Consider the following 22,367-nt stretch of genomic DNA (forward strand, 5'->3'; position numbering starts at 1 on the left):
CCTTCCAAGATGTCCTAGTGGGGAACTTTGCAACTGCATTTTATACTAGCTGTAATTTCTGGATCAAAGCCAAGGGTAGGCCTGTGTAGAGTGAGTTACAGAAGTCTAACCTGGAAGTAACTGTTGCATGGATCACTGTGGCCAAATGTTCTGAAGACAGGTAGTAGCCATACTTGGTGTAGATGAAAAAACGCCATCTGGGCTACCCTTCCTCTAACCTTCCCACCCTTCCTCTTGATAGCATGTAGGTCCTTTCCAATTTTATCTTCTCAACTACCATGTAAGAGAGGGAAGGAGTCAACCCAGAATTGGGATTTGAACTTGGAACATTATTGTCCTAATCTGACTCTATGCCACACTGCCTCTCAAATAAGTCTTATTTATTGGCATGAAGCAAGCCTTGATCTTGGAGGATTGACATATAGTGTTAAAGACAATGACTTAAATCAGAGACAACAGGGGCTTCTTTATGCTACTGCTGCAGGATTTCCTTACGTTTCACCCAAATGCTTTTCCTGGTGGACAAAGGACCACTAGAAACAGTACAGGTGGGGTTGGATGTTCATAGCAGGAGGGACTCATTGGATCCAATCCAATCCAAAATATTCCATAGTCAGCTGTCTGGTTCCAAAGGAGCAAGAATCTGCCATCTGTCTAGAGCAGGGGTGGCCACACTGTGACTCTCCAGATGTCCACGGACTACAATTCCCATGAACCCCTGCCAGCATGCTAGCTCTAGAGCAAAAAACAGATGAGACCTGTCAAACGCAAGTCTCCAGAGTTACTCCTGCCACCTCTCCAAAGCAACTCCAAACCTATTTCTTTTAATTATAAGAAATGCTCTCAGGCTTTCTGTATTCTGTGAACTGCAGATCAATACTGATTCAGAAAATGAAACTCCTTGGACAATGTGAATGGAAAATTATGAAATATGACTTCTCCCTCAGAACCTTTGGGATGGCAGCATCATCGCACATCGGAGATCTCTTGCTGCCAAAAGGAGGGAAATAATCAAATTGTAAAACAGCAAAAGAGTAAGAAATCATGTATATAAATAAATGATACACATGGATGGAAAGAGATGTTTGCATTCCAGGCAGATGTTGTTCCACTGAGCTATGGTTTCTCCACCGCACAGGAGACAACTTTCTCCATGCTTTATTTCATATAACTTACTGCCAGGAGTCTACCAATCTTGTTGATACTGTAGGCACTTCTGGAATTTTGAGACCTAGGGAATAAGTGCCTCAACAAAACAGATGCTGTGGAAGCCAGGGACAATCAAAACAGTGGGAGGTTGCTAGCCAACTATCCCGTAATGGAGACAGCTGTTTTCGACTGGATGTTTGCCTGAAGACGCAAAGTGGATGAGCCTTCTGAAGGATCTTCTGCTCCACAAAGGTGGAGAACAGTTATGACTGGCTCTCTGGTTTGAGGAAGATACAAATGTGCACCAGGAAAACCCAATGGCATGCAATGTAGTGCCCATGAGTACTTGTTTACTGGATAAGCCTTTTTCTGCTGAATTTTCACAAGTCAAAGCAATCTTGGATCCTAACCAATATTCATGGTAGGTCCTTTTTTGGGGAGGGCATGCCTGGATTTGCACAGTGCAGAATCCTTCAAAAATTCTGGGCTGTGGTAAACTCAATGGATATTCAACAGGATTCCATTGCCATTTTTGATGGCCTCCCTGAATCTTCATCATATTCACACACTGTGTTGTTAGGCAAACATATATGTAGTAAATGAACAGAACCTGCAAAACCACTGCAAAAAACCACTGCAAAAACAGGGATTCCTGTTTTTGCAGGAAGCTGTTTCTGGGGCCTAGTCGCCATTGATACGATCACCTTGCTGTCATGCCCCCCCCCCTCCAGCAATGACAGCTCCTCAGATTAAGCAGGTGAACTGGTTTCTCAGAGAGCTGAAAGCTCAGGGGACCAAGGAGTGCCAGCTCAGCCATCTGTAGCTGATGAGGCAGCATGCTATAGCCTTTGAAGAGAGAAGTTCTTCAGGTGAGCCAGATGCTGTCAACATAGACTTAGGGTTGCATTATGTGAAGGAAGAGGTTCCACCGATGTGCTAAAGAGCCTGACAGTGACTGATTGCAGAATGACTTCCAGCTGAGCTACTGAGCATGATTTAAGGAACAGTCATAAAGAAGGCTGGGTGGATGCAACGTGCTCAGTTCCTGACACAACGGGACTCCACCCTGACAACCCTGGACCAGTAGCAATGACTTTGCATCTGGATTTCTCAGCTTGGATGCTTTAGTTTGCTTTTGGACACACTCTTCCCTGATAACCTCCCTGGCATCTGACCCATGGCTTGTTTACCACTGTGACCTTGGATATTCCTCTCAGTGTAGCCTCCACAGATGTAAGAAAATCCAGCTTTAGTTAGTTGTACCTAGCAACTGTTCCTCCTCCCAGCTTCCCTCCTGATCCCTCCCCTCCCCTCCCTAAATCCCAAATCCCACCCCCAAAGTCTCCAGGGTTTACCCTACTTGGAACTGGGAACACTAGGAAGAACACTATAGAGTCCCCCTTCCAAAGAGGACGTTTTCTCCAGGGAAACTGATTTCTGCGAGCCAGAGATCAGTTGTAATCCAAGATCTCCAGCCTCACACAGAAGTTATTTTATTTATTTTTTCATTTATTCTCTACTTTTCCTGGAGGCTCTGGGCACCCTTCCTGGAGGTTCAGGTTGGCAACCCTAGAACAGTTCTGCACTGGTAGAAACATATGGCTCTCAGTCAGAACATGAAACAAGAACTAGATAGGTCTATTTTGTATTCCTGCTGCATTCCCATTTACAACGTGAATGTATTTGGCTTGCCGGAAACATTTTCATGCTGGCTGTTCTAACAAAATGCAACCAAAACTGCAAGACAAGATTTATTCTTTGAACTCAACTCATCCCAGTCTCACTGCTGCTAAAAAAAAAACTCTTCACCGATTAGCTGAATTCTGCAAGACTAGCAATGCCTGTTCTGCACCCCGGAAGGGATGGAAAGTTTGGCCAGGGTCAGGGATCCAGGTTGTTAGTGGTACTCCCCTTTCTTTGCAAAGCACTGATATCCACAGATGCTCAGAAGCCCCTGGAAAACCGCAGAAACTTTCCACTCTACTCTTATCTTCCCACCATCTCCACACAAAGAAGAATCTCCTCCAAATTAGATCAGAAGCAGCCACCACTGCACACAGAGTTCTGATGTCATGCCAGGGGGGGTTATTTTCTCATTTTTTTTTAAACGAACAACAATAAATTTATAAATACAGGACATATTAATAAAAGTGAAGTTCTGGGAAAGCTGTTTTTGTTGAAATAAAAGACATTTTTCATATCACATTAATCTTCCTTCCCTATTACAAGCTGGCAACAGGTGCACATCTCGAGCTTATTTAAGATCAATAGATTAGAGATGAAAGAATTAAAGTAGACACCCCCCTCTCCCCTGGCTAAAAGAGAATTTGAAATGGATATAGCAAAACACTGCCACCTCCAGTTACGGGAAATGTACCGTCAACTATCTGTGCAACACATTCTATTCACTACGGGAAGACACGGAACACATAACAAAGCGGCGGTGAACTCTGGAGACAAGCAAGGTGTCTAAAGGGTAATTGAATGCCAGCACATCCCAGGGAGGTCCTTTGATCACACAATGGATATTTGCTCAGCTTCATGTAATTCCCCCAGTCAAAAAAAGAGAAGTGTTAATTCAGAGTTGTGGTTGAGAATATAAAGAAGACTCCTGCAATGTTAGAGTGACTGATCACCCAATGGGGACGCAGGGGGCAGGAGGAGATCTGGGCTCAGATCTGCTCAGACAGTGCACTCCTAAACAGAGTAACCCTTTTCTAAATCCGATGGAGTCAACAGACGGAGAAGGTATAACTCTATCTGGGATCCTACTGGGAGAGGCTTTGTGAGTCACTCGTTCCCCTAGTCTAGCTTGCTTTACAAGATGGTTGTGGGGATGAAATGGAACAAGCTCCATGCAAGGCAGCCCAAACTTCTCAGAAACAGGATGGGATATAGAAGGAATTGTTTTCAATACCTTGTGTCATGCTTGCGCCACTGGTGCCTCTGGACACACCATTAGGGGGAATGCTGAGACCCATGCCACCCTTGGAAGAAGGAAGGCCTCGGACTGGCCATTTCTCCACTGGGTTCACAAGAAACAGACGTGGAGTTGATCACCAAAGATCCAGCTGAGGATCGGTATCAGTAAGACTAGGCAGATGATGAACTGCCCAGTCCCAGTCAAGAGCTAATTCAGCCCTACATGCCAACCGCACCAGGGCCTGCACCGCCAGGGGTGTCCAGCTCAGATGACTTGCCAGAGGGCTGGAGGCAACAAAGATGGGCTGTTCTGACAGAACACACTTCTAGCCTCCTGTTGGCTTTCCAAGAGTTTTTAAAGTTATCCTTTTATTTACAACATCCAGGAAGTAATGCATCACTCAGACAGGCCCCAAATTAAGTTCTAAAAAGTTGCCTTCTCTCAAGCTGAGGAGGAGATCTTTGGTCTATTGGGAATTCAGTCCTGTAGATGCCAGTGATAGTACTTCTGTCAAAAATCACTTAAGATAATTTTGTCAAAATTTGCTCAAGGTCCCTGGCCCCAAGGAAATATAACTGGCCTTGGCCCCAGCTTCTTGGAACACTCTGACTGGGGGGTCCAGGGCCCTTTGGGATTTTTAACAGTTCTGGACAGAGTTGTTCTACCAGACCTATGGTTGAGGTCAGGAAGCTAACACCAACAAAACGCTGTGCTCCCTACCTGAAACACAGAACCACCTAAAGAAATCTGCCAAACACTGCCCCCCCCCCCCATGCGCCCAGGTCTTTTAATTGAAATGAAGTGATGGCTTTTAAACTCCCACTGGGGAAAATTTAGCACAGTGCTTGGAGATCACATTGGGGTGGTAGTAAAATCTGTCTGCAGCGTTTGACTCTGGGTGGCCCAGCCTTGACTACAAGGGACCCTGAGCCCATGACAAAAAAATCACGCAAATGCACACACAGAGAAATGCATATTTCTTGACAAGTACAGGTCAGATGAACTTATAGTGTTGACGTCTTCTCCAAAGGCTCCTCTCAACAACCAGCATGATGCAGTATTTAAGGGTGGCGGAATCTAATCTGGTGACCTTGGGCCAGTCCTCTTGGAATTCCCCTGCCTCACAAGGGGCTTGTTGTGAGGAAGAGAAAGTGATTGTAAGCTGCTTTGAGACTCCTTCAGGTAGAGAAAAGTGGGATATAAAACCCAACATAATTTATCATATATATAGTGATGATATCATTAAAGGTCTAAAATCCTGTTCTTGGTATCGCTTCCGAAATATATTATGTTCCCACTTGGGAAAACACAAGATGTATTAAAATTTAAATTTACTATGGAAACCAAGAGCATGTTACTAGGAATATTGCCTGGCAAATTACCAAAAGTTTTGGAAGCATTTGGATATATGGTGACAGTGGCAAAAATTATCTATGCAGCACAAAGGAAATCTGATTTTTTTTCAAGCTAGAAGATTGAAATAACAAACCGGTCGACTATGCAGTAATGGCAAAATTAACTTCATATCTGAAAAATAGATTTGAAATTCGAGGAGAGATTGAAAATTTCTTCTCAAAACAGAGGCTAAATTTAGAATAAAAAGAAATTTAAAATAATATATAAATATACAGCAATGTTAAAGCAGAATGAGAGCAAAATTTGTATATAAATGCATATAGAATTCAAATAATATTCTTTCTTTCTGATTGTTTTATTTTTCTATTATGAGATACATACTGGCTTCTTGTGCGGGGACTTTGATTTATTAACGTCATAGTTAATATGTTATAGCTGAAGTGTAGAGGTGACGAGATGTGTAATATGGAATACGTAGCTGTGATGAAAATAATATAGTGGTAAAAGAGAATAGATATAAAGTTTGGAAGTTAGAATATTTGAAGTAGGGATCATTGGAAAGATTATGGTGAAAACATTGGGAAGAAATATTTTGCTTGTCTGTTTTACATAACCTGAAATAAATAGTAATTTTTGAATAATGTGATTTGCTAGATATACCCCCTTTTCTCTTTTTATATTTTTATCTTTATTTTTAAAATAAAAATATTTTTCAAACATATCACCTCCTGTTTTACAGGGCAAGTGAGAAACTTCAAAATAAAGTGAAGTAAAGTTAATTTTTTTATTTTGTGAGTATGTGCAAACAGCCAGGGAGGCATAAATTGGAAGCCGAGCATAAAATCATCATAAAACCAATCTTTAAACTCTTCACTTTCACAATATAAAATAGCTCGGCAAGAGAAAGGGTGGGGGAGGTTTCTCTTAGCAGGGAATAATCACAAGAAACCATATTTAATTGTCACATTGTGGAGAACTTAGAAGAAGAAGAAGAAGAAGAAGAAGAAGAAGAAGAAGAAGAAGAAGAAGAAGAAGAAGAAGAAGAGTTGGTTCTTATATGCCGCTTTTCCCTACCCGAAGGAGGCTCAAAGCGGCTTACAGTCGCCTTCCCATTCCTCTCCCCTCAACAGACACCCTGTGGGGTGGGTGAGGCTGAGAGAGCCCTGATATCACTACTTGGTCAGAACAGTTTTATCAGTGCCGTGGCGAGCCCAAGGTCACCTAGCTGGTTGCATGTGGGGGAGTGCAGATTCGAACCTGGCATGCCAGATTAGAAGTCTGCACTCCTAACCACTACACCAAACTGGCTCTTATACAGAGGAATAAGCACTCTTGAGGCACAGATACAAAGAACTAAATTAGCCTTTCCAACTGAAAATCCCAGTTTCTTTCTCCTAAAGAAGAGTTCTTTTGAGGTCAGGGAAAATGTTGGGATTTGTTGGGCTAAAAGCTTGAGTTCTAATCAGGTCAAACATGCCTACTACCAGGGTTCTCCCTATACTGTGCGCATGAGCAGCCGTTCGTTAACACAGGAAGCCCTGCTAAGCAGCAATTTAGAGCTGTGCAAGTCTTACACTGCCCATTTTTCAGATTACAGCAGCTATATAATGCTCAGGATGGGAACTGTTCTGCTTAGTAATGAAAAAAAAATTAGAGGGAACATTGGTCAACTACCTTCCCAAACTAATAATACTACAATTCTGGCGGGGGCAAAATGGAGACATAGCCTTGATTCCCTGTTGACACAAAACAAGGAGCTCAGATCACTGTGGATCAGTGGTTCTGAGAGTTTTTGAAGTGGAGATCTCACTTATAAACTTTATCCCATCCAGACCCTTCTGAGGCTATGGAGAGAAGGCTCTCTGCAGTTTTAGAGGGTCTGAGCGAGGGCTCTCTGCAGTTTCAAAGGATATAAGAGGGAAGCAGTTAAAGATCCCACCAAGTAGCTGATCCTATCACTGGTTGGCGAGGTCTTTCTCCCACCCAGACTCTCGTGAGATGCAGAGAGAAGGCTCTCTGAAGTTTCGGAGGGGCTTGCAGAGGAAGCATTTAAAGACCCCACCAAGCAGCTGATCCTCAGGATGTCTGGGCTTCTGTGATGCAACTGATTTATGTGGGATGTGTGATTCAGCTCAGATAAGCCTGAAAGAACTGCTTAGCCTGATTTAAAGAACAGCTGTGAGGAATGCAGTGTGGAGGTAATCCTTATCCATTGTTGTTCCTCTATATATTTGTGAAATAACCTAGGGGGTGGGATGTGTCCAAGTTGGAATAGGGCTGTCCAAGTTGGAATAGGGCCAATCAGGGTGCAGCCAGCTTTGTCCTGATTGGCCCTGCCCCTGCCCCTGCAGCTCCCGCCCTCCATCCCTGGACTGTAGCCTCTTTGCTCTCAGACGCCTCAGTGCCTGGAGCCAGCAGCAGGCAAAGGGTCGTGGTGGAGGGCTTGCTAATGAGGGCCTCCTGGCCTCCTGACTGCCTGTCCCGGCCCTGCTAACGAGCTGCCCAGATCTCGCCCGACCCACTTGATCTGGCTGCGAGCTGCCGCCCAAAGCCACCTTAAGCTGCCTGGCCAGGGGCCAGAGAAGGGGACCCTGTCAAGGCCCATTCTTAGGAATGGGGTTTTAAGCTAGTCATCTTCTAATACAGCCTGACTCCACACTCCTGTTCCTGCATGACCCCAGACCAGTAAACTGACCTTGACACTGGACATTCCCTGTTGGCATCTTGACTTCTCAACTTTGACTCTTTGGTTTGTTCTGGACTCTCTGTCTTTTGGCTCCTGGCTTGTTTATGACCATGGCCTTGGACATTCCTTTCAGTGTAGTCCCCTCAGTTGCAAGAAACTCCAGATTCAGTGAAAACTGTGCCCATCAGTCGTTCCTGCTCCAGGCTTCCCTCCCGACCCATGCCCAGTACAACATAAACTCTCAGAACAATGGCCTTGAGGACTGGACCCATCCTCCAACGTGCTTGTTTTATCAACTCTAGTTTCATTCATAAGCTAGAGAAGCTCAAAGACCGCATGTTTCTATGGCAGTGGCTTTTAAAAGCTCTCCCATTTGTGAGCTCAAATCCCCAACCGTAACCCAGCAAAATTATTTGCGTTTGATATTAATAGGACTTCATTACACATAATGCATTGTGTGCATTTTATCCAGTCACTTCTAATGTTCTGTTCTATTGATCAATATTTTTGTTTCCATTTAATTCTGACATTGGAAAGGCACAGACACAGAAGTGCTACGCTAGTGCTTCATTTTGACATTGTAATATTCTCTCCGCACACTTGCATTTTCATTATCTGATGACCACCGGGATGACAAGATGTCCCCTTACCAGAACTGACAAAACAGTCTTAACTCAAGACTGTAATGAAAAGGAATGGCTGCGGGAGGAGGGTAGCAATTTATCAACCCAAACAACCTCTTCAGAATATAAACTTGCCCCAAATAAATGTCACTCATGCATATTTCACCTTCTTTCAATCCTCACAAAAGGAGCTAATCCAAATGTAACTCATGTCTAAGATAGGCCCTATCAAGAGGGACCAGTTAGTTAGTTGGGCTTTTAGGGGGAGAAGATTATTCAGAGAGGAGAAACCAAGCACAACTAGATGAGATCAAGCGTTCATCCACTCCAACACACTGTTTCCAACAAAAAGAGTATCCAATTAGGGTTGTGCAATCCGGCCATTCCCGCCCGTAGCAGCCAGTGCCACGCCGCAGGGGGAGGGGGAGGCGCAGGCATGCCGGTCGATGCACACATGCAGACACTGCATCTGCATTTGTGTGTTCACTGGCACACTGGCACCCGCGCCTCCCCCACTCCCTGCGGCACGGTGCTGGGTGCTACGGGCGGGAATGGCCACTTTGGTGTCCGCATCGCACAACCCTAGTATCCATCCCTGTTGTTCATTCCACATACAAACCAAGAAGCCACTGCATGTATGTATACCATTTGGTGACACTGGCTGGTTCAAAGCAAAGAAAGGAGTGTGCCAATGCTGTATTCTTCCCCCCTTCCTCTAACTCAGGGGTAGTCAAACTGCAGCCCTCCAGATGTCCATGGACTACAATTCCCAGGAGCCCTTGCCAGCATTCGCCAGTGAATGCTGGCAGGGGCTCCTGGTAATTGTAGTCCATGGACATCTGGAGGGCCGCAGTTTAACTACCCCTGCTCTAACTTGTATGTTGTGATCATAATGAGAGAGATTGAACTCAAAGAATTGAACACTGGAATTAAGAGTAGAGCAAGGAATATAAATAATCTTCAGTATACTGACGACACTACCTTCCTGTCAGAAACTTGAACAGCTGAGCAGTTTGGTTCCTTAAATATTAAAAGTAAAAAAGACAAAAATGATGACCACTGCAAAAAACAGATGCTACAATACCAATTGATGCTATAGAGACTGAAGGCATTAAATAATTTATTTTTCTTAGATCACAAACGGATAAGAGTGGTGATAGTACGAAAATAAAATGCCGACTTGCTCAGGGTCACTTGGTCATGATAAGCTTGAATTGAGCATGGGAAAGTAAGGACATTAGCCATGATAAGCTTGAATTGAGCATGGGGAAGTAAGGACATTAGCCAGACTACCAAACATAGATTAGTTCAAGAGGAGACTTGACAAGAGGAGAATTGACTCATTTGGACCCTGGTGCTGGAGAAAGCTTCTGTGGATTCCATGGACAGCAAAAGTCACAAACAAGGAAATACAAGGGGACACTACAGTGCATAAAGCCTGATATATCACTGGTAGGCAAAGTCACGAAACTCTGGCTCACTCACTTTGGCCATATCATGAGGTGCAACTTGATGGAGAAAGCAATTATGCTAGGATTGGTCAGTGGAGGAAAGAAAACCAGACTGACAAAGGGCATGGAGGCTGGGTGTGATCAAAATGGACATTGGAGAGAGCATCATACAGCTAAAAGAAGTGGTGCAAGATCGAAAGATGTGGGAACAGCTGAGCCATAGGATTGTCAAGAGTCGGATACAACCAAATGGCTAACATCAACACCATGTTAGTATTATGAAGCTGGATCAACAAGAAGACACCTTCCTTAAAAAACAAAATTTGCTGAACCTAGAGTTGCCAACCACCAGGTGGTACCTGAAGATCCCCTACTATGACAATTACTTTCCAGAAAAGCAAGAACACTTCCCCTGGGGAAAATGGCTGTACTGGAGGGTGGGTTTTATGGCAAGATATCCTGCTGACATCACTCCCCAGGTTCCACAACCCCCCAGAAAACCTCCACGTGTTTCCAAATCCAGATCGGGGTCCTATCTGCACTCAGTTTGATTTAGATTCTTACTGAATTGAAGTGGTATCTCTTTAATCCACATCTTGATTGCATCTGTTCCTGCACTCTGCACCTGTCTTATTTCTTGCATTTTCTTCTCAAAATAGCAAATTTTAAATCTGCACACTGGACTGCTGAGATTTTTTTCTTCCCCCCCCTCCCTTTGTTTGAGCTCTTGATTGGTCTCTGCGGATTGGCTGGTTTTCAGCAGGAGCAGTCCCTTTGACTTCCGGTGGTTCCATTTTAGTGCTTGCTTCATGTTATGCTAATTTATTCCCCTGAACTGATGAGATAATCATTAATATTAGAAGAAGTAAAGATGAGCTCTCCTTACCACGAGCTGCTTCTTCCTCCCAGTTTGGCTGCTTCACACTGCAGGAGGGGGGGGGAGAATGCTTCCTAGGGCTGCCCTCTTTCTGGTCTTTTCTCTAAAATGAAGGGGACCTTTTACACTGGGATTTCTTTGTTTAAAAAACTATTTTACAGAGGCACTTCGTTTCATTCTTTTAAAAAAACATTTTAAAAAACCAGCAGTGAATGTTTTGAATACAGCCCACAGGCAATGCACTCCCATAGAATTTTGGTGGCTTAAGGTACAAAAGCCTCTTGTGGCGCAGAGTGGTAAGGCAGTAACATGTTGTCTGAAGCTCTGCCCATGAGGCTGGGAGTTCAATCCCAGCAGCCGGCTCAAGGTTGACTCAGCCTTCCATCCTTCTGAGGTCGGTAAAATGAGTACCCAGCTTGCTGGGGGGTAAACGGTAACGACTGGGGAAGGCACTGGCAAACCACCCCGTATTGAGTCTGCCATGAAAACGCTAGAGGGCGTCACCCCAATGGTCAGACATGACTTGGTGCTTGCACAGGGGATACCTTTACCTTTTTTAATTAGTAAGGTGCTTGGTTTGCAACTACAACTTTATAGGTTAAAGTCTGGCTGCGGATCTTGAGATTTTTTCCCCACAGGAGTTTTAATTAATTTTTTTTACTTTTGAAAAGCACATGTTTTAAAAATGCACCATTTTAAACTTTTGATCATTTTTTTACTTTTGAAAAAGCAGAACTGCCCCTGTACAATCATTTTTTAAACAAAGAAATCCCAGTGTAAAATGTCCCCTTCACCTAAAAAAAACAACCAGAAAGAAAGCAACCCTGGGAAGCATTTCTCACCCCCTCCCTTTTCCCTTCCCTCCCCCATTCCCCCCATACTGTGTAAAGCAGGCAGACTGGAAGAAGGGGGGGGGAAGGCAGCTGAGGTAAGGAGGGCTCATCTTTACTTCTTCTGGTATTAATGCTACTCACAACCCTTAAGGGGGCTGACAAAGCAGCATAAAATGAAACAAGCACTAAAATGGAACTACCGGAAGTCAAAGGGGATGCTCCTGCTGGAAACCAACCAATCAGCAGAGACTCTGCACAATGTCTGTGCTTTAGGTGTGGCTGGGGTGGGTTGTAAGAAAATCCAAACTAGGCAGGACATCTGCACACAGAAGAGGGTGACATGGATCCACATTTCTTTGGTGAAGCAGAGAAAATCCACTCTTGGATATGCCGGCAAATAAGCAGTGTGACTGCAGAGTCAATCCTCAGCTGTGCAGACTGGAAAAAAACCCCGACCAAGATCAGAGTGGAGATTGGGATCAGATGCAGATGGATTTTGTTTAACTGAACCCTACCAGCTTTAAAAACCCAGTGCAGATAAGCCCCTGGTACCCCTACTTGAGCCGCTCTCGTCTGATCGTATTCCAAGATGGCAAAAGAGGTCCAAAGTATTTTTCTTTCCTGTCCGTTACACATTTCCCCCTTCTAATCACATTGCCTTTGTCTGGTGGCCATGAGTGTTAGCTTCAAGACTCAGCCAGTCATTGCTAAATGCAAATAGGCACATAAGAAAATTATATTAAGTTTGCACAATTGATCTTTCATCACTCTAAATTGTACCTTTTAAAATCTCCTGTAGAGTCAGCCTAAAATACTCCCAGCGTTGAGAGTCATCAAGTGGAGCGGGGTCACTTTGGGAAAACCCATTTTCGGTGATGTAAATTATAGGATGATTATATGTATCCTAGAACAAAGGAACAGAAGTTTTATTCGGCACAGATGTTAAGAAAAAAGCCATAAAATCAGGTGCATTACCCTCGGTCTCATTTAAGCCGCAACCCAAAACTGGTTTTCATCACATCGCAGTGACCCTATTAACTAAATTTTCTACAAGCTGACCTTTTACCTCCAACAATGGAACAGCAAAACTGTGCAAATACCCATGAAGACAGAGAAATTGCTTCTTTTAATGAGAAGAGGAAAAAAGCCTTTTTCTCCAGCGCCCCATCTTCCTTATTGTCATCGCTTTTTAACCCCTGGTCTCTGGCCAGACTGCGGCTAATCCCCACAGACAGACATTATCAGAATGTGGGGACCGAATGGATGTATGTACACATCTCAGAACGAGAATCCGAAGGCAGCTCTTGGGGTTAAGCCAGCAATCCGAAAATGGCTGCTCCAGGAGATGGCGCCAGCTACAAAATGGTTGCCCCAGCTTGCTTTCAGTCACGTTGTTAAATCTGTGGGTTCCAGGAAGCCAGGACCACTGGGAGTTCAATCGGCTTTTTATTGTGATCTCAGCATGGTGGTATAAAAGGCAAAACTGAATTGAGAAACGTCCGAAGCTCCCCAGTGTATGTTATTGGACAGTTTTGGTTTAAACTGACTGGATCCGGCAGACAGGATCTAGCTGTGCATTGGTCAATTTCATTGCCTGCTTCAATCCTGCCTCAGAACTCAAGCTTGGTTCCTGGCAGAGCCACAAAAATAACACACCTTGTGAAGACCCTTGTGAGAGCTGCTGCCAAAGCAACACGCTTAAAAATACCTTAATAGCCAATTGGAAGTCTTCCTGGCAAAAGCCCCACCCACTTAAAACAATACACTTGGGAAAGCACCAGTAAAGGTGCCAGAGGACGCTAGGACACCCACCAACACCATGTTGGGGACCCGCTAGCAGCTCACAGCTAGTGCATAAATGTCCCATAACAAAACAGAGGTCCAGCATTAAGAGACCTTTAGCAGATTATAAGCTCTGTACAGCCTGCCTTGCCAAATTCAAGTAGATGCAGCCACAAAAGCTGCATTACAGTTTTTCCATGGAATGCAATGCACCAATATATTATTTTATATATTTTCCCCTTACCTTTCCTCTGCTCAGTAGGCCCCGAAGCATGTAACAAACCCTCTTTAAACTTCTACCAAGCCCACACTGCTGCCGCATGCTACACTGGGGTTTACTGCCATTTAAACCACCATCCTAAGGACATTTTCCTGTGAGTCAGCCCCAATGAATAACACTGGACTTGCTTCGGAGTTAACCTGGATGTAAACTGCACGGAGCTTTTATTCCAATCCCAGGTCGATTCAGTCCCTGCCCTCTACACAGAATGCGATTTCCGTTTTGATTTGGGGCGATTTAAATTTTCCTTCTGCAACAAGAAGGATTGATCCGGAGTGACCCTACCTTTATTGTGCAATATCTTAGAGTGCTTTTAATCCTCAATATATTTTAAAATCGCATTGTTTTGAATTTGGGCTCCGTGGTAGAGAACCCATGATTGGCCACAGGTGGTTATGTGACAAACTTGCCTTAAAGGAGAAGCCCCTAATTTCTCTCAACTTCTGTCGGTCTTGGTTTTTTTCTGCCTTCTTCGATCCTCTCCCCCCCCCCCTCAAAAAAAGAAAGGATTTTTTTCCTCCCTTCTGTGACTTCGATCCTCTCCCCCTTCAAGAAAACAAAGAAAGAGCCTCCATTTGCCTCCCCGCCCCTCTTCTGAGCCTCCCTAACCACGTGCAGAAGACTTTCATGTTTCAATGGGGAGGGGGGGGGGAGAGGAAGACTCGAGTTCAAATCGATCTGAATTCAACAGGATTGACAATGGACAGTGCAGACTCTGCCCTGCTTAGGATTGCACCCTATCTGATGTATTATGACCGGGTCTTTCACTGCATCGGGGGGACAAAATGATAAGGACACTCTGTCATCCTCAATATTATTCTACTTATCTAGTACAGTGATCCTAATCTTTGGATTTCTGGGCATCTTTGGATTTCTCACACAGGGTGGTGGGTGCATCCACAAAATGGCTGCCAAAGAAGGGAGAGCCGACCACAAGATTGTCGCCATGTAAGGTTACCAGGTTCCTCCTGGCATCCAGTGGGGGATCGGGGGAATTCCTAAGAGTGGAAGGGAAGCCCAGGCGACTTCCAGAGTGCTACCAGATTTATTTATTTATTATTATAAATAATGCAATGTCATCATATTGCGACACTGTGATGACACTCTGATAACTTAGCTACTGCTGTGTTTTGTGATTGTACACAGTTCTAAGCCATCTTGCTGGAAAGGCAGTTTAGAAATCAATTAAATAAATATTTAAGCAGAAACTCTATGCTAAAAACTACCATAGAGTTTTCGCACAAAGTTGCAGAGCATCACCTGGTTGTCACCACCATGTCGATTTCATTTCCTTTGGGCAGGCAAATTGACACCATAATTGGCCAGTGTCATGGCTTGAACCGTCCTCTCTCTCCTAGTAAGTCCTCCCCACTGGCAACTCGGGACTCCCACCTCCACCAGAAGGAGGGGCTAGCCACCCTAGTGCCATGGAAGGTGGCGCAACCACAAAAATGTCAGGGAGGGACATTATGAATAGCCCAAACTTTGCCATTTCCAGCAGAACCTTTGCTAAACAGGATGCCTTTTAAAACGATCTGATCATTTTAAAATATTCTCTTGCATACACACATTTATTTTCGGTCATGCAGTGAAGACTCTTGTGGTGTGGCCGCAGCTGCTGCCAAAGCATTTTCTTTTAAAAATCTGTGCCGCCAATCAGTTCTCCAATCCCAATCAGAAGACCTGCTAGGCAAAAGCCCCTTCTGGCTCTGGCCACATTCTAAAAACACTTGGTGAGCATCAGGAGCATGGGAAGCACAACGTTGAGACGCTCATAGTACTAACTGCACCAAGGGACCAATGATGCAACCCCACAGTTGTTCAGACAGTGTAGATTTGGAGAAACTGCATAGGCTTGCACCGCCCAGCTAGCAAGCCAAGCTGCACATTACATAGGAAGGGGGAAAATAGGCTTCCCTAACCCCCCTCTGAACAAAGCCTGAGTCCAGAGGCAGCTTGAAGACTCTATAAGCTTTCGTGTGCATGGACCTTGAATAAAACTTAAAGATGATTTTTCAAACAATTACATTTTTAAGGAAAATATTCTTTCAAGTATAAAACTGGAGCCCAGTGTGGATGCAACAAACCTGGAATAATGCAGTCAGCTCAGTGTTCAGGCCACAGCATTCATTACCAACCGTCACTTCCAGACAGTCTCCAAGGACAGCCCCACAAAGGCTGTGCTGTGGTAATCAAACCTAGATGTTATCAGCTGATATTCTATGCTATTGATAAAAGAAAACCCCAAAGCCATACCTTGATATATTTCAACAGATTGCGCAAACCCCACGGAACAACAGCCAGCCAAGAGCTCCCAGTTGCGACAGGCCACGATAGATCCATCACTTGCTCCGCTTCGGTGTCTCCAGCCCTACTCGGCTGACTATCTAAATAATCCTGGTGCTTAATTTTGCGGGTAGTGTAATAATTCAAAGCAAAGAAATCAGCAGTGCCTTTGATGGTCATCTTCTCTTCCTCGGTAAATTCTGGAAGCCTTGACGAGGGATACCCTTGCTTTTTACTCATAGCAGAAATCCTGGATTTCATGACGACTGGGTAGTCCCCATTCAGGAAGATTGGGGTAGCAAACCAATCCAGGCAAAATCCTATGTGCCTGTTGACTGCTTCCTGGTCGGCAAGGGAATGCGGCTGAAAGGGCTCCGCCCAATCCGAGTTGAGCGCTATAGACACGAGTCCGCCCTGCTGCTTCCGGAACACTCTGTCGTAAGTGTGCCAGGCGGCAGCATGAGCTTTGATCATGTTGTGAGCAGACAGGTATGCTCCAGTGCCCAGTTCTTTAACACCTGGGGCCATAGTGCCTTGTTCATAGCCGAGCTCTGCAACAATATAGGGTTCATTTATGGTGAGCCAAAGCTGCACTCTGTCCCCGAAGGTCTGGAAGCAAAAGTGGGCATATGCATCAAAGGCTTCCACAGTCGCATGTGATTTCCAGCCACCCTGGTCTTCTAAACTCTGCGGCAGGTCAAAGTGATACAACGTTACCATGGGTGTCACACTGTTGTCCAGCAGGCTGTCAATCACTTTGTTATAATAATCAACTCCTAAAATGGAAAAGAAGACAACCGTACTCACAACGAGACTACGTTTAGTGGGCATGAGTCTTCCGTCACCGTCACGTTTTACAAAGCAGACCCGTTGGGTTCAAACCTCATTTGCAATCTTCTTTCATTGTAATTCATTTATTTATTTTATTAGATTTTATTTTAGCCCTACCCCTCCCTGCAAATGCCATTTGGGGCAGTTAAGAACATTGCTATACAATAACAAAAAGAAAGTCATAATTTTGGTGAAATCCAGTTAAAAACTCAGCACACAACAAACCAATGCTTTTGACATTAAAAAATGGCATTGATGGTAGAGTCCTGTAACATTACGTTAGAGCAGGGCTTCCCAAGCACGGTACCACAGAATGGGTTTTTCAAAATGGTGGTTGAGACAAACCCTCCCACCCTCTGGCTTCTGTTTGACCGTTTATGCACTGGAGGTTTCATGCCGGGCTGCAGGCTAGAGTTTTAGTCATGGCAGGTTGCCCCACCTCTCCCTGCACCCACCTAGGGGAGCATTTGGCCTGGTGAGCCTCAACCGGCCCAGATTTGTGCTCCTGCACGGATGCTGGGGCAGTGAAGTTCCCAGTGCATAAATGGTCTTTCTGGCTTCAAGTGTAGAGGAACGCAAAAGGGTTTTTAATTTTAAAAATCTGTCCTTATTCTACCCCGTACTCTTGTTGCCCCTCCAGAGGAACTGGTGGCCCCTATGTGAGACCGGATGCTGAACTAGCTGGACTATTAGTCTGATCCAGCAGGGCTCTTCTAATGTTCTTATGAAGGCCTCAGCTTCTCTCCCTTCTGTTGGTGCTCTGGTTGGCCACGGTGTGAGACAGAATGCTGGATGAGATAGACCAGCAGGGCTCTTCTGATGTTCTCATGAAGGCCTTGATTTCTATGCCCTGTTCTTGAACCTCCAGAGGAACTGAACTGATTGGTCACTGTGTGAGACAGGAAGCCGGATGAGATAGACTCCTGGTCTTACCCAGCAGGGCTCTTCATATATTCTTATTTCTCCCTGAGACCCTGATCAGCTGCTACCAGTCAGTGCAGACTATTCTGAATTCAACGGACCAACAGTTAGAAAGTACAAGGAAGCATCATGTATTTGGGACTGAGGACTCTAAGAACTTATTTCTCCCTTCTGGCTTTCAGTTTGCTTTTTGTTTTTTTGTTTTTTTTTTACACGTCCAGATGTCTTAGTCTCGATTATCTTTACAGGGACAGCATTCAACATTAGGCTTACTCTGTTTCCACAGCTGCGCCATATGGCCGGCCTTATCTCAAGCGTGCCAGCCGTCCTGCTCTTAATGCGGCATCTGATGCAGCAAGACACCACCAGACGTTGCACAGATCTTGGTGGCGGTGCCAAGGCCCACACGAGCCTAGTCTCCTTTGTTGCCACCCGTCTGTTTACCTACCCGGCGACAGAATCCATTAAGCGCTCCGGTGCCTGGGCAAACGGAATGTTCCGAAATCCCCTTCATCCCGAGTGTAGAAGGGGGTTGTGCTGCATTTCAAAGCTCTTAACTTTTTTTTTTGATGAGAAGCAACTGCTAAAAGCATTTAGCCCCCCCCCCCAATTTATCACTGGCTGTCTTGTGGGTTTATGGAAACTACAAATCCTGATAACTGTCAATAAATGGGGAAAGCACGCACTTTGGGCTTCTTGGTTATCCAAAACAAAGTAAAAAAAAAAAATCCATGTCTACTTTGAAACACCCTTCATTGAAGCCAGGGGTGGCCCATCTGTGGCTCTCCAGATGTCCATGGGAATTGTAGTCTGTGGACATCTGGAGAACCTCAGCTGGGCTAGCCCTGAATTAGATGGTTGAGGTTGGTTTCAGGGCGATCATCAAGCAGGGGTAGTCAACCTGTGGTCCTCCAGATGTCCATGGACTACAATTCCCAGGAGCCCCTGCCAGCGAATGCTGGCAGGGGCTCCTGGGAATTGTAGTCCATGAACATCTGGAGGACCACAGGTTGACTACTCCTGATCAAGGACTGGGGTGGTAATTCCTCCAGGGAACACTAGAGGTCATGACGCAGAGGCAGGCAACGGCAGACCGCCTCTGGACACCTCTTGCCTGGCTGCCAGATAACCCTTGGATCTTCTGCTTACACATCTCACACCGCAAGACAAATAAATCACCATAATAAGTGGACAGTGGACAAGTCTACTAAGCAGCTCCGATCTCTGGTCTCCGAAGCGCACTGTATCATCGTGTTACATTTTGTTTAAGTTGTTTTTGTAAATCAAAAATTTTAAAAGACAGAATCAGTCCTTGCCATTTTTTTAAATGGACTTTCTTTTGAAGTTTCTAATTCTCCACTGGCTCTTGCGGGGGGGGGGATGTTTATCCAGGGGAATGCTGGTGGCCTTTTCCATGTGAAGCCGAAACCGTTTCTTCAACAGATCACTGCTCAGCAGAAGCGAGAGGCTGCCTGATGGAAAGTGGCTGACTTGGAGAACCTTCTGTGCCCTTTTGCTAAATTTAAAGTTCATAATATTAATCAGAAGAGTGTTTACGAGAAGGAGAACCGGGAGGGGGCATTCTAAAAAATCACCGCGAAATTTTGAAAATACATCATTTTCTCTCAACTCATCACAGGAGTCTCTGTTAAACTTATCCTCAAGGACAGAAACTATCTCTGCATCCGGGTGCTGTGAACCGGGAAAAAGCAGCAGAGCTCTTGGTCTGAAGGGCTCTAAAATTTAAGAATTGTTGTTTTTTATACCCCGCTTTTCTGTACCCGAAGGAGTCTTACAGCTGCTTACAACCACCTTCCCTTTCTCTCCCCCCCAAGACACCCTATAAGTTAGGTGGGGCTGAGAGAGCTCTGACAGAACTGCTTTGTGGGAACAGCTAAAAGAGTGACCACCCCAGCAGGCTGCATGTGGAGGAGTGGAGAATCAAACCTGGCTCTCCAGATATTAACCAATATACCACAAACTGACTCTTTTAATGGAGGAAAAGCTGCTTCTATATAGCGGTTATGGGAGGTGGACTGTATTCTGGAGAACTGAATTTGATGCCTCACTCCTGCCAGTGATGATTTGGGGCCAACCACAGTTCTCTCAAAACTCTCTCAGTCATATCTACCTCACACCTACCTGTTTTGGGGAGGTGGATTGAAACTTTAAGCCACTTTGAGAGTCCTTAAGGTAGAGAAAAGCAGGGTATAAAAACCTACTCCCCCCCCCCCCGAGAAAATATTTGATACAAGAAGTTTGCCCCAATTTGTCAGTCCACAAGGCATTTCAAGACCTTGCTTGTCCCAAGTGAAACTAGATTTCTTCACACCAATTAGAAAGGAAAGGTTGGGATGACCATTCGGTTGAAGGGTCTCTGCCAAATAGAACTCCTACGTCTCCAAAGGGAGGAGGAGGGGCATGCCCCAAGCTTGTAAGGTGGCTCATCTGTTCACTTTCTTGCCCATGTCCCAACCCAGATATTGACCTAGCCCCAGTTAACTCACCAGGGCAAAAAGGATGGGATCAGTGCAGTAGCACAATTGCATAGCCCATCGGACTAGGGCATGTTCTTGTAATGACCGCTTGACACTTGAGATGGTACAGAACCCTACCTAACAAGCACAAAAACTCCCCTATATCAGGCAACTGCTTAAGGTATAGTGTAAGATTTCTGCCATGCAACAGTCCCAAAGCAGTGGGAGAGCCAACGTGCTTGAATGTGAAAGCATCGGATACTCATGAAATGTGATTGTAAAATCAGCACGGGCATCAAATGACGCGGACACATGACACAGAAAAGTCCGTACAATTGCCTGTTTTTGACACAACAAAAGCAGAGTCCAATCTATGTTGGTCTTAATCTTGAATCTGTTTTTGACGCGTGGACCCTAGGTGGCTTGAAGTAAACAAATCCAGCCTTTTGTCCCTATGTCCAACCAAAACACTCAACTGCATTAACTCACAGCCGCCTCTCTTTGAACTTCCCGAGAGCAAACCTGGAGCTGCAGTTAAGAGTGGCGGCCTCTAATCAGGAGAACTGGATTTTATTCCCCCCTCCTCTTCCACATGCAGCCGACTGGGTTATCTTGGGCCAGTCCCTGTTCTCTCAGTGCCCCACCTTCCTCAAAGGGTATATGTTGTGGGGAAAGGGGACGAAAGCCAACTGTAAGCCGCTTTGAGATACATGAGGTCTGCTGGGGGACCTTTGACTGGTTACAGTTCTCGCCGAGCTCTCTCAGCCCCACCTACCGCACTGTGGCGGGGAGGCGATTGTGAGCTGATTTGAGATTCCTTCAGGTAGTAAAAAACGGGGAATAAAAACCCAGCTTTTCTTCATATTCACCATGGTGGTTGCCTTGACCTGTCCCTTCCCTTTTCTCTCTACCTACCGCTTAAAAAAAAACAAAAACTGGAAAGCACCCTGTACAATGATGGAAGTGATTCCTCGCTCCCTCCTTCCCCGATACAAACAATAATATGTGATTCTCATAGTACCAGCACACAACCCTATGACTTGTCCCATCACAAACGATAATCGTATGAGCGACAACCTAGCCCAGGGTAAGTCAAACTGCGGCCCTCCAGATGTCCATGGACTACAATTCCCAGGAGCCCCTGCCAGCGAATGCTGGCAGGGGCTCCTGGGAATTGTAGTCCATGGACATCCGGAGGGCCGCAGTTTGACTACCCCTGACCTAGCCCATTCATTTGCATTTGCTCTCCTTTTTTTTATAAAAAAGAAAGAGATCCCGATCATCCCATAATTACCCTGAACAAAGTTGCAATTTCCAAACGGCACTGCAGAATAGCACACCAGATTAATTATGCCAGACTGCGGCAGTAACCTTGAATTAAAGAGGCACAACTTTCTATTTTAAAGGAACAATTGCCTTTCTGGTTGACGAAACCTGTCGTCCCATCAGGTAACAGACGTGACCAGGAAAGAGAGAAGCGATAATGAGTCAGGCCAAGCTGTTTGATACATTTCAAATCTTCCTCCCACAGAGTGTAGCTGCTGCAAGCCACGTCGCCGGTCTGGTTCTCGAAGACCCGCTCCCCCGCCTGGTGGGTGAACGTGTCCCAGACGCTGGGGCCCTTTCCGTCTGCGTCCCAGCCCCCTGGAGGGACACAAAACAAAGGGTGACTCGTCGGGATGCGGGAGAGGCTCATGTTGAATGTCAAGCTGGACAAAGGGAAGCCAGGCACCTAGCAAGGCAGAAAAATACCCAGACATTAGTTCACATCTCCGGTTTTAACCACTGCTCCTCAAGATGAAGAACGATTGGGATTTTGCTGAGCATTTATTCAAGGTGTGAGTCACTGCCTGATGATCCATTTCTAAGACAGCTTCCTTGGAGAGATGATT

At 45.2% G+C, this 22,367-nt stretch overlaps 1 protein-coding gene across 2 annotated transcripts in view; it reads right to left on the reverse strand.

The window, feature by feature from the left end:
* Positions 1 to 22,367, reverse strand: part of LOC143819658 (cytosolic beta-glucosidase-like) — a 92,340-nt gene that overhangs the window by 12,603 nt on the left and 57,370 nt on the right. For both annotated transcript variants that reach the window (XM_077301546.1, XM_077301547.1), the window contains exons 3-5: positions 21,892 to 22,119; positions 16,217 to 17,022; positions 12,679 to 12,802 (exon numbers count right to left, since the gene is read on the reverse strand). In XM_077301546.1, coding sequence (XP_077157661.1) covers positions 12,679 to 12,802; positions 16,217 to 17,022; positions 21,892 to 22,119 — 1,158 coding nt within the window. The remainder of the gene's footprint in view (positions 1 to 12,678; positions 12,803 to 16,216; positions 17,023 to 21,891; positions 22,120 to 22,367) is intronic.

Source organism: Paroedura picta, chromosome 10 (genome assembly GCF_049243985.1).
Source record: "Paroedura picta isolate Pp20150507F chromosome 10, Ppicta_v3.0, whole genome shotgun sequence".
Classification (NCBI taxonomy): Eukaryota; Metazoa; Chordata; class Lepidosauria; order Squamata; family Gekkonidae; genus Paroedura; species Paroedura picta.